Raw genomic sequence first — 13,609 nt, forward strand, 5'->3', positions numbered from 1 at the left:
CCAGACAGACACTGAGAGAGTTTGTGAACAAGATACCTGCTCTACAGGAAATACTAAAGGGAGCACTGCAGGCAGATAGGAAAAGACAGGAGAGAGAGGTTTGGAGCACAATACTGGGTGATGGTAGCACAATAATGTAAGTACACTGAACAAAGATGACTGTGAGTACAGTTAAAAGAGGAAGGTTAGGGGCATGTAGGACACCAGAAGGAAAGACAGAAGATAAAGACTGGGACTATGTAACTTAGTGAAACCTAGAGTGGCCAGTGATTGTGATTACATTGTACAAATATGTTTTTACATGAGGGATAACAAAGGAATGTCAACTTTGCAAGGTGTTAAAAATGGGGTGGTACTGGGGAAAAAATACAATCAATGCAAACTAGAGTCTATAGTTAACAGTAATATTGTAATATGCTTCCATTAATTGTAACAAAGGTAATATACCAAAGCTAAATGTCTATAAGAGGAGAAATAAGGGAGGGGCATGGAATTCCTGGCATGGGTGGTGGTGTCTGACTTTTTTATTGTATTTTATTTTAATTTTATTTTTTCTTTTGTTGCTTTTTAGTTGTCATTTTTTTCCTTCTTTTTCTTTTTCCTTTTTACTTTTTTCAGCTCTTCCTCTTTCTTTGTGGAAGAAATGGAAATGTTCTTATATAGATAGCATTGGCGGATGCATAACTGTATAATTTATACAGGGAGCCACTGATTGTTTACTTAGGATGGACTGTATGGTGTGTGAATAAAACCATCTGAAAAATAAACAGAGGGATACAAGTGCTGGAGAAAATGTGAAGAGAGGATGTACCTAAACACCGTTGGTGGAGAAGTAGAAGGGTGCAGCACATCTAGACAGCAGTGGTGGCTCCACAGGAAGCTAAGTATGGCACTGCCATATGGTCCTGCAACCCTGTTACTGGTCACATACTTGGAGGAACCGAGAGCAGGGACACGAGTGGACATTTGCACACTGGTATTCTTGGCAGCAGTACTCACAATCTGCAATGGATGGAGGTGGTCTATGGGTACATTGACTGATGAACAGAATGGTGAACGGCAGTGTATACAATGGAATATTGAGTGGCGGCAAGAAGGAATGAAGTTGTGAGGCATGCAACAAGTTGAATGGACCTTGAGGATAGTAGGTTGAGTGAAATAAGCCAGAAATGAAAAGATTAACATTATAAAGCCTCACTAATATGGACTAATAATAATGTACAAATTCTGAGAACTCAATTTGGGAGCATAGGTTACCAGGTGAGGGCTTACTGTAAAGGTTCCTAGATTGTAAGCTCTTACAGAATTCACATCTATTCATAAGTTGTAACAGTTATTTCTAAATTCTGAGATGCTGAGCTGTTTGTGTGTGATCTGGTTGGTCACTGAAACTTTGGGGGTCTGTGTGGCGCCTGGGACTTGGAGCCAGAGTTTGGAAGCTCTGAATGTCGCCATTGCCCTACGCAGCAACTGTTAAAGAGGCTGAAAATGAGATCAGACTTCAATAGGAGACACAAACAAAATGGACTTGGTTGAGACTGGGGTAGAACAGACTATAAAGAGTATATTTCAAAAACTTTGGCTTCTGTGGGGGACCAAAGGAAGAGATATTTATTTGGTGCAAAATCTAAATTTTCTATAGCACACTATATAATTTTACTTGCATGGTCAATTTACTCAAACACCATAATTCCATGGAACCTGGAATAGGGATTGAGATCTGGTTGGTTTGTACAGGTGAGCATGAAGCCCCGATACATCCTAGAGTAATTTGGGCAGAGAATAAAAAGTATTTGCAAAGTCCCCTTGAGGGAAACAAGGTGTGTAAGTTTACTTCTTCATTCTGTTTGACAATAGAACACTTTTGCTGGATAAGTTGTTGTATGTTTGGTTTTGTTTTTATGTCTAAGACCATCTTGTGAGGTTATTTGCTCATCCCTTAATACAGTTTTGTGCAGAAAGAGTTAGGAAAAAAAAAGCAAACAAATAAAAAACCCACAGCAAATATCATATTCAACAGTGAAAGACTGAAAGCTTTCCCCTGTAACAACCATTATTCAACATTGTACTGTAAGTTCTAGCCAGAACAATCATGCAAAAGAAATAAATAAAAGGCATCCAAATTACAAAGGAAGAAGTCAAATGATCCCTATTCACAGATACCATGTTCCTATATAGAGAATATCCCAAAGAATCCACAAGAAAGCTATTACAACTAATAAACAAAATCAGCATTGTTGCAAGATACAAGATAAACATGAGTAAATTACCGTAGTTTCTATACACCAGTAATGAACAATATGAAAAGAAAATCAAGAAAACAATTCCATTTACAACAGCAACGCAAAGAATAAAATACCCAGGAATAAGTTTAACCAAGGAGGTGAAAGACTTGTACACTGAAAACTACAAAACACTGCTGAAAGAAATTAAAGACTTAAATGTTCATGGATTGGAAAACTTATTGTTAAAACGAGATTACTGCCTAAAGCAGTCTACAAATACAGTATAATCCCTATCGAAATTGCAGCAGCTGCTTTTGCAGATACGGAAAAAACGATCCTTAAACTCATATGGAACATCAAGGGGCCCCAAATAGCCAAAACAAAGTACAAAGTTGAAGGAATCACACTTCCTAACTTCAAAACTTACTACAAAACTATAGTAATGAAAGCAGCATGGTATGGAATAAGGATAGATATACAGGCCAATGGAATAGAGATAAAGCCACACATCTATAGCCAGTTGATTTCTGACAAGGGTTCTAAGCCCATTCAGTGGGGGATACAGTCTCTTTAATAAATGGTGCTGGGACAACTGGAAATCCATATACAAAATAATAAATGTGGACCCCTACCTCTCACCATATGCAAAAATTAATTCAAAATAGATAAACGACCTAAATATAAGAATTAATACTATAAAACTCCTACAAGAAAACATTGGGAAATATTCTTAGGACCTTGTAGTAGGCAACAGATTTTTAGATTTTACACTAAAAGCTCAAGCAACCAAAGAAAAAATACAGAAAACGGACTTCATCAAAATTAAAAACTCTTTTGCTTCAAGGACGTTATCAAAAGAGCGAAATGACAACCTACAGAATGGGAGAAAATATTTAGAAACCATATATCTGATACGGGTTTAATATCCAGAATACATAAAGCACTACTACAACTCAACAACAAAAAGACAAACTCTTGAAAAAATAGGGAAAAGACTTGACTAGGCATTTCTTCAAAGACAATATTCAAATGGTCAATAAGCATATGAAAGATGCTTAACATTATTAGCCATTAGAGAAATGCAAATTAAAACTACAATGAGACACCACTTCACACCCACTATGATGCCTATTACTAAAAAATCTGAAAATACAGTGTTGGCAAGGATGCAGCGAAATAGAAAGCCGCCTATGTTGTTAGAGGGAAGGCAAAAGGCAAAGCTGCTATAGAAAACGGTTTGGTGGTTCCTTAGAATTTGAAATATAGAATTGCCATATGACTGGCAATTCCATTCCTAGGCACACACCCAAGAGAACTGAGAAAGGAGGGACCCACGTATTCGTACATCAATGTTCATCGCAGCAATATTCATAATAAACAAAACACTGAAGCAACCCAAGAGTCCATCAACAAACAGATAGATAAACAAAATGTGCAACAGCCAAACAATCGGATATTATTCAGCCATTAAAAGAAATCCTAGTATATGCTACAACATGGATGAACCTTGAAGACATCATGTTGAGTGAAATAAGCCAGACAGAAAAGGACAAATATTGTTTGATTTCTCTCATATGAAATACTTGGACTAATCAAATCCAGAGACAAAAATTTACACACTAAGTAGTATCTGTTGTGTTTCTGTCACGAGTATACAGAGTGAAACCACAAAATCTATGGATATTGTATATACAACCCGCATTTGGTGCATTCTCACATATGCACACACCCCCAAAGGCATATAAGGACCACACGCACCCGCCACCCGCTTGGCCAAACAAGATACCGGCGATCGGCTGCAGCTAAGGCCCAGGCAACTTCTCCTCACAAAAACTTTGTAATCCAGGCCCGTTCATTGAACAGCCCGGCCGTTGGCACCAGACGACGAGCAGCCCGACCCAGTAAGCCCCGGGGGCGCGGAGATGGGGGCGCGGAGAGAGGAGATGGGGCCGGCAGAGGCGGGTGGGCCCGGGCTCACCGCGCGGCCGCTCCTCGGTGTACAAGTCGATGACGATGTCGCCCAAGGTGGTCTCCAGCAGAACCGCCATGGCGCCCGCTCCTCCTCCTCCTCAACAGCCGGGGCTGACAGCGCAGCCCGGCGCGGTACTTGCTGCACGTCACCAAAGCGCGACGTCTGGTTGCGTCATCCGCCGGCGACACCGCCCCTTCCGGCCTTCCTGGAGGCGTTTGGCGGCTTGCGCGGGGTAGTGGCGCTGGAAAGGCTGTCTGTGAACGCTCTAGGTCCCCATGCACCTCAAAACTGGGCGGAGAAAAAAAAAATTTTAAGTGGGTGGGCCTGGAGCGGCCTTCCGTAGCGGAAGGGCGAGCACGGCGCGATCTCTTCCCTTTCCATCCTGGGACTATTCCTCGGCGTCCGGAGTGAAGGACTTCATGCTCTATGCGCACAGTTTGGTACCCAGGAAGATGGTTGACTGGGAGCTCTTTCCTGGCTAATCCTGTCCGGACAGGAGCTATACTGCTTATAGCAGCACTCGGCACTCAGCAAGACAAGCTCAGAAACAACAGGTTTCAGCCCCAGATTTCTGCTTTTATCAATATTCTTTAAATGTTTTATGTGTATATACTACCATATATAGTTACTGCTATATGTAGTCAATTTAATAAGTGTTGTTTTATTGCAGTGGTCTCTACAGTGGGGTGCCACTGGTGTCCAGGAAATAATATATTAGAACCACTGTGTATGTTTATTTTTATCTTATCCTTTTCTACATTTCTTTTTTGTGCAACTTTTTGTATTTCATAATGTATAAAATGTGTAGTATAGTAATTCTTGCTTATAATTCAAAAATGAATAAATTTATATAGTATACTCATTATCAGGGGTAGTCAAAGTTGTGTTTTTTTTTTTTTCTTTTTTTTTTTTCTGACAGTAGTGCATGAAAAATAGATTGAAATACCAGAGACTAAAATAAGAAGTCAACTCTGCCTTCTATCTCATTGTATCACCACTGTTTGACAGAGTGGGCCATTAATAAAAGTCTGTTGCTTGGTGTTGATGAAGTCTGATATCAGGAAAATCACCTGAAAAACGAAGGGACACTACGTTAGTGATTTTATTCATCCCTTAGAAAGACCTGCATTTTAAGAGAGAAGTGCCTAAAAATGTAGTGGTGTAGTTTCAGCCACAGTGGCAACCAAATGGGAGAGGTATTTGGGGAAAAGCTGACAAATGATGTCATAGACCACTTGTCTGGCTTTGTGCCACTATTAATATTTTATCTTCAATTTCCTCTTTCTCCCTTCCTTCCTAACCCACCAAATATATTGTTTGTTGTTATGTGTTAAAGTGAGTTTTATTATTTACACTTTTCATTTTTATTTATGAAGGAGAATTGCTCTTTTTTTTTAGGTATTAATAACATTTCAAAATAACCTGCAGCAGTTAAGTAACTCAGGGCAGCCCTAAAATTTAAATTTCACCCACTTAACATACTCGATGCCTTTATGGTTACATTTTCCACAATTTGCTTTAAATATCAAGGGTCCCCTGAGATGGTAATTTTCCACCCATACCCAATCCTACTCATACAAAAAGCTTTAAACTTTCTGTAGCAAAATAGTAGAAGTTTCATTTATTTCTGATTTTCAAAACCTGTTACTCTGTTACATAGTATTGACTGGTATTTAACCAAAGATACCTTAAAATATCGGTTAGCTTTTACAGTGTCACATTCCCAACAAACTTACAAGGAAGTGAGTTTTTTCTTTCCTAAGAAAATTATATCACCAACCGTCATTACTAATTCTTATTTTGATATATACCTGGTCTGAACAACCACGTTCAAATGTCTGTAGACCAACTAAAATTGTCAAAAGTGTAATCCTGATATTGTATTAAATGAGCTGTTTGCCACGTAACAGTCTATACAACAAAAGCACACAAATGTATGCCCCTATGTTAACATATTGTGCTAAAGTATTAATGTGTTTGACAAGTTCAGTGTGGTTTCCTTTATGCAACTTCTCCCTTTCCTGCTGTTTCCTCTCCAACCCAGAGGAGTCTCAGGTTGGTGAGCTAAGATCCATCCTGCTCTCTGTTGTCGTCGCATTTATAGTTAGATTTCTGTTTCTCAGGGGTTGAGAAAACATTTTGGCTGGCCGGAAGGCAGGACATTCTGTGCTCTCTGGAAGCAATCTTCAGCTGTTTCTTCAACTGCCTGTCCTTGTCAAGGACTTTAACTGTCCTTTCTTTGTTGTGACTTTTCTATCATTGAACTTTTATGTAGATATTTGTATAGATTTGAATTTGCCCATCATTTTGGCACCAAATGAGATTGAGGATGATAAAACAAGTCTCCTGTGTTCCATGGAGTCAAATGAAATGAATCCTGGCTCAAAAGAAGAAAATCTATTCCTGAATGCTAGAAGTCACTGAAGGCAGAAGACTCTTGCCCTCTGCTTCTGCTTCCATCTGGAGGCTTCTTCCATCTCTAAAAAAGTATTAAAAGTTCAAAGAAGATGAATGAATAAAGGTCCATTACACAAAAATACCACCATATACTTACCTGGGTTACTGAATATGAAATCATTACCAAAGAGGCTCTGAGAATGATTTGTGCCTCCACCATTTAATCCTGCTGCAGTATTTGTTACAAATGACCTGTTTCTTTGAAATCTGATATCTCCTATGCCATTTTATTTCAGTCTTTTATTTTCAGGATTTTTATCAAGGCACCAATTAAACACTAATTTACAGTATGCTTTTTAACATCCTTGGGTACAGAACATCTCTGCATACCTTCAGGGTCATTCAGCATTGCTTTACCAGGTTGCTGGAACCAGTTGTCTGGTGGAGCATGAAGCCAGTGCTGCATTTTGGCCCTGGGGCCCTGTCTGGCTCCAGTGGTGTTGCTGTTGCTAGAGAAGCAGGCAACGATCTCCCACAATCTCCTTTTTCTCTGCTTCTCCCAACCCTGCTCATATTTTTTAGAAAGTCAACTAATGGAACGTTTTATATTCATCTCTATAAATGTACAAAAAAAAAGAAATTTTACTTTTATAATGATCCAGTATAGTGTGTTGGTTCAGAATGCCAGGGTTAAAATTCACAGCTCTGTCACTTACTGTGAGGTACCTAAGGGCAAAACACTTAACGTCTATAAAACTCTTTACATAAAAAATGGGATCATAAATTATACTGTCATTAGGTTGTGAAGTTTAAGTGGTACATGATGCATTTAACACAATAAGTGCAGGCTGCTATGGGGCTAACGAAACTCATTTCTAAATATACAGACAAGAAGGATAAGATAAAACCAGTTTTTAAATATCTTAGAAGAAAAACGAGTTATCAGTTTGATAATAGCTAAGCTTGTGAATGACTTTGGAGATGTAAAAGGAATACTTTTTTTTAGTGTTCTCTTGTCATTCCTGCAGATCTTCAGGAAGTTCAAAAATATGGGAAGATTAACCCAGAAAATTATTGGAGTAGATTGTGTTCTAATCAAAATGCAGTGACTCACTCTCCCAGAAATTGGAAACAGATCCAGCCCATGACCAGAATTCCCATTTGGTGTTAAGCCTGCTTTTTTATTGGGATTATTCTATTATTTTATTTTTATTTGTGATAAAAAAATATACATTAAAAAATCATATTGACCATTTTTAGTGGACAATTCTTTGTCATTAAATACTTTAATTCTCTCAATTTCTATCTGTGAATATTTTAAACTCCCTCTTTTTGAAAGATAGTTTTGCTGGATAAAGAGTTTTTGGCTGGCGGTTTTTCTTTTTCAGTACCTTAAATATGTCATACCACTGCCTTCTTGCCTCCATGGTTTCTGACGAGAAAATCATCACTTATTCTTACTGAGGATCCCTCATATATGACAAACTGTTTTTCTCTTCCTGCTTTCAGTATTCTCTCTATCTGTGGCATTTGACATTCTGATTAGTATGTGTATCTGAGAGGGTCTATTGGGATTCTTTTGTTTGGAGTAGAGTAAGTTTTGCTTCTTGGACATGAACATTTATGTCTTTCATAAGAGTTGGGAAATTTGAGGCCATTATTTCCTCAAATATTCTTTCTGCCCCTTTTCCCATCTCTCTTCCTTCTAGGACACCCGTGATGCATATGTTTATGCACTTGTGCTGGCACTCAAATCCCTGAGACACTGTTCAATTTTTTTCTACTCTTTTTCTCTATCTGTTCTGACTTTGATTTCTATTGTCCTGTCTTCTCATTCAATGATTTTATCCTCTGCCTGTTCAAAGTTGCTGTTGTACGCCCCTAGTGTATTTTTAATCTCTACTATTGTGCCTTTCATCCCCATAATTTATGTTTCTTTTTATACTTTCAAATTCTTCTTTATGTACACACAATGTCTTCTTAATACTTCTTAGCTCTATAGCCATATTTTCCTTCATCTCCTTGAATCAATTTAGGAGATTTGTTTGAACTTCTTTGATGAGTGTTTCCAAAATCTGTGAATCCTGTGAAGTTTTAATTTGTTCCTTTGACTGAGCCATATCTTCCTGTTTCTTAGTATGGCTTGTAATTTTTTACTGATGTCTGGGCATCTGATTATTTTGGTGTGTTAACTCTCAATACCAGTTTATCCCTCTTCCCTAGAATTTTATTGTTGGGTTGGCTTTTTATTAAGTTTCTTTGACACTTGATCCACTTATTCTGGATCTTTAGAGTAGCCCATGATTAGCTCTTCAGATGTTCTCAGTTCTTCATCTGTTTCTTGTCCTGTATATGCAGTACAATTTTTAAGATTGTACTTTTTGTGCAATTGTTTCACCACCAGAAGAAAGCTTCCTTTCCCCTACTCCTTCAAAAAATCTTGATCTGTTCAGTTTTCTTGGTGCAGAATTGGCTTCCCAGCTCCTATGATTTGTTTAAATTCTCTCCCTCACTCAGTGCCCCCTTTTCCTTACACTTTTCAGTTCTGTGATCTGTCCTGTCTTGCCTTAGCTCTGTTTCCCCTACCCCCCCCCTTTTTTTTCTGTGAGACTTTTCTGCCTCTGGGATAGGCGGGGGGCTCTAGCTCACTGCTGTGAGTGGCTCTATAACCTGCATCTACAGCAGGAGAGACCCGAGCTGTGCTGCCTCTGGGTGACTCCCAAGGTGCATGGGACCGAGAGGGAGAGGTGTCCGAACTGGCTGGTTGGGGAAGAAAAGCTCCTTCCTGCTCTTCTGTTTGGCACTTGTGGAGTCCTTCTCCAGTCTCCTTTGCCTTCCAGAGTTCTATCTAAGCACAAGAGATTTGTCTTTTTATTAGTTGAATCTAAGGGAAAACTTCCAGGGGATGTCTTAAGTTGGCACACTGATGATGTCACATGTCCATCTAATGAGTTTTTCATTTCAATTACTGTTCTTTCCAGCTCCAAAATTTCTGTTTAGTTCCTTTTTTATGATTTCTCTTTGTTTTGTTCAGACCATGTTTCCTAATTTCCTTTAGTTCTTTGTTAATGGATTCTTTACCTCATTGAACATATTTAAGATAGTTGATTTAAAGTCTTTGACTGATAGTTCTAATATATGAACTTCCTCACAAATGCTTTTTTTCCCCGTGAATGGTCCATATTTTCCTGTCTTTGTTTCTTAATTTTTTTTGAGAACTGAACATTCTGAGTATTATCTTGTAACTCTTGAAATCTAGTTCTCCTACTCCTCTGGGTTCGCTAGGCTTTGTTGTTGTTGTTGTTGAGGGCTGGAGCCATCAAGTAGTGACTTTTCCAAAGTATTTTTGTTCCCAAATAGGCATAGAAAAAGAAAAGAAAAAGTACTGCCTTTTAAGACTCGTCTGTTTTTTCCTATAGAGGGTTGGAACAATGGTCACCCTCAGAGCCAGGGCCCCAGCTCTCTAAAGTAGTTAGTTTATGAAAAACAGACTAACCCCTGGATTTTGGAGGACTAGGTCCTCATAGTCCATCCTGGCATAGGCAAGCTGCAACAGACCCCAGGCTGCATTTCCCACTGCTGCCTGGCATGTAGTTGGGGTATGGGGGATAACAGCCACTGCACAGAGGGTGAAATTCACTGATTCCCGGTAATTTACCAGACTTTCCTTCCAGCTCTTCCCTGGATGTTGCGCAGTGTTCCACTAGACACCACAACCCCATAATTGTTCAGTTAGACAGATCCTGCCAGTTCTATAGTTTCTTTGATGGAGGGGCTGATTCCTGGAGTTTCCTATTCCTTCATTGTCCCACAATCCTCTCTCTCAAACCTTTTTCTTAATACAATTTTATTAAGATATATTTGCATAACATACAATCCTTCAAAGTGTACAGTCAGTTGTTCACAGTGTCATCATATAGTTGCATATTCATCACCACAATCTTTGAACATTTTCATTACTCCAAAAGATAAAAATAAAAAAGAACATCCAAAACATTCCATTCCCCAACTCCCCCATTGTTGATTTACCTTTTTAAAATTAAATTCAGTTTTAATGAGATATATTCACATACCATACAGTCATCTATGGTGTACAGTCAACTATTCACAGTATCATCATATAGTTATGCGTTTATCACCCCAATCTATTTTTGACCACTTTCCTTACATCAGAAAGAATCAAAATAAGAAATAAAAGTAAAAACACCCAAATCACCCCCCCATCCCACCCTACTTTTCATTCAGTCTTTGTCCCCATTTTTCACTGGATAAAGGGAGTGCAATCCACAAGGTTTTCACAATCACATTGTCACCCCTTGTAGGCTACACTGTTATACAATTGTCTTCAAGATTCAAGGCTACTGAGTTGGAGTTAGATAATTTCAGGTATTTACTTCTAGCTATTCCAATACATTAAAACCTAAAATGTGTTATCTATATAGTGCATAAGAATGTCTACCAGAGTGACTCCTCAACTCCATTTGAAATCTCTCAGCCACTGAAGCTTTATTTCATCAAACTGCTTTTGAACTGTAGAAAAAGATGATTTAGAGTTTTGATTGTGGGAATAAGGAAAATAACAATGAAATCTGTTGTTGTCAAAGTATATCAAGGTTTGGAGTCAAGGGAATTATTTGGTGAGAGAATACAGATGCATATTTATACATCTCATTTTCTACGGGATTAGAAATTTTTAGATTACCTTTTGCTATATGATAGATTATTTTCAAAGAGCATAAAACATCTAATGTGCACAAAACTACACCGGGTTCCCATGCTAGGCGAATTAAATTCTTTTGGATATATGGGTTTGATGATCAAAGAAATGAAGTTGACATGAGGTGACTCAACAGAATATCAAAGTACACATCTTATTAACATTGATTAGTTCATATCATGTCAGCAACCCCTGTTAACTTTGTTTTTTATTTCACAGATGAATTTGAAGGTCAAGTATGACAAGCTGAATCTTCCAATGAAGGCAAGTGAGTAAAACTTCACACCAATGTTTAAGGTTTTGTTATAACTCCTCAGAGTAATGGTAGATGTAACACTTTTTCAGCTAATGGGACATTTTAAAGGGAAATTCTATGGTGCTTCTGCTTGCATATAACAAAACAGCCACCTAAAGAAAACCATATCATGTAAAATAGTAAAACTGCTCATTTTGAAATAATGCTATCAAGGCTGGACTATTGAGCAGTTATTTGTCCGATTAACACTTACTGACTGTTCCAGTTTGCTAATGCTGCCTTTATGCAAAATACCATAAATGGATTGACCTCTGTAAAGGGAGTTTATTTGGTTACACGTTTACAGTTCAAAAGCCATGAAAGTGTCCAAACCAAGGCATCAACAATAGGGTACTTTCACTGAAGAAAGGCCGTTTGAGTACAGAAAACCCGTGTTAGTTCGGAAGGCATGTGGCTGGCGTCTGCTGATCCCGGGTTGTGTTTCAGCTCCTCTCTCAGCTCTTGTGGGTTCTTGGTTGTTTCTCCCAGGACATTTCTCTCTAAGCGCCTGTGGGTCCTGCTCAGCATATCCTGGGGCAAACTCTGGGCTTCATCTCTTAGCTAAATGTCCTTCTGTCTGCATCTCCAAGCATGTCTAAGCATCAGCATCAGCAAAAGTCTGCTTTCAATGGCCGTCTCCAAAATGTCTCTTTCAGCTGCAGCACTGAGCTCCTTCTGTCTAAGCTTTTATAGGGCTCCAGTAAACTAATCAAAACCCAGGCTGAATGGGGGTGGGGAGCATACCTCCATGGAAATAATTCAGAATTATTACCTACATTTGGGTAAATCACATCTCCATGGAAACACTCAATCAAGAGGTCACACCCTAATCAGAAAGATTAATCATCTGCCCCCACAAGATTGCATTAAAGAATATGGCTTTCTCTAGGGAACATAATACATCTAAACCAGCACACTGACCACGTACTCCAGCACTCTGAGTCAGTAAAAGGCCAGCGGTTGCAGTTGGAGCTCAAGTGCAGGTGGCGCTTCACTGAGGAAACCCCTGGCAAGTTCATGATGATGCTGCGATATCTCGGGGCAGGAAGCGGAGGAGTACTTTAGGTGAGCCAAACAAGTGAACCTTGGCCAAACTTTTTGTAGTTAAAAAAAAAATAGGTTTTTGTAGTGAAAAAAACGCAGGCACAGGTGGGGAGGAGGATTGTGGTAAAAGCTAAAGAGGTATTCTTAAAAACAGTAATTTGTTGCTTTTTCATGCCACAAGTTTATTTCAAAGGAAGTCTAAGTATGCTTCTTACTCTGCCCTTTTGGACACATCTTCAAGTTCTTCTCGATCTATATGCAATCCTCTTAATCTGAAATGCCTGAAATTCATGGCACTTCCTGATTTAGAGAGCTTCATTAAAAAAAAAAAAAAAAGTCTGAAAGTGGGAAGAAACGTCTACCTCCTCTGAGAGTGACTAGAAAGGCCCGCGAGCCCAGGTGGAAGGTTGTCCCCACGCTGCCTGCAGGGCTCGATAAAATCTGCCTGGGGCGCCAGCCTCAGTCCAGGCTCTAAATCAAAACTCCAGTGCCTGGGAGACCCCAGCAGCAGTCCTTTTTTTTTTTTTTATTTTTGGAAAAATGTCAGTCTTTATAAAGAATCCAAATTGGTTTTACAAATAAGGATACAAATAATTATTAAATAAAGGGAGAAAAGAGCAAAAAAAGCAGTACAATTTCTTTTAAAAAATCTTTATAATAATAACAGGAGAATCAACATTTTATGTAAACACTAGGTTAGGCTAAATAAGCAGCAGTAAAAATGACCTATGTGTTCCAGAAGGCTTGCAATGATGGGATTCAGTCAAGTAAGAATTACCTGTGTCAGAAACACTTTCCTAAGTAGCTGCTCAGGTGAATTTTTTTTTTTTTTTGCCAGCATTTTATTTCTATTTGAAATAAATGCAAACTTGGTAAATGTTAAGAAATTGTCAATGGCATTATCATAATCATCCAGACTTCTCATATGTTAGAATTAAGGCTTCTTCTTTTTCTAGTAA

At 38.7% G+C, this 13,609-nt stretch overlaps 1 protein-coding gene across 1 annotated transcript in view; it reads right to left on the reverse strand.

The window, feature by feature from the left end:
- Positions 1–4,325, reverse strand: part of PPIL4 (peptidylprolyl isomerase like 4) — a 78,544-nt gene extending 74,219 nt beyond the window's left edge. The window contains exon 1 of the mRNA XM_037819232.1: positions 4,204–4,325. Coding sequence (XP_037675160.1) covers positions 4,204–4,273 — 70 coding nt within the window. The 5' untranslated portion in view covers positions 4,274–4,325. The remainder of the gene's footprint in view (positions 1–4,203) is intronic.
- Positions 4,326–13,609: the final 9,284 nt, after the last annotated feature.

The sequence above is a fragment of the Choloepus didactylus genome, chromosome 2 (genome assembly GCF_015220235.1).
Source record: "Choloepus didactylus isolate mChoDid1 chromosome 2, mChoDid1.pri, whole genome shotgun sequence".
NCBI lineage: Eukaryota > Metazoa > Chordata > Mammalia > Pilosa > Megalonychidae > Choloepus > Choloepus didactylus.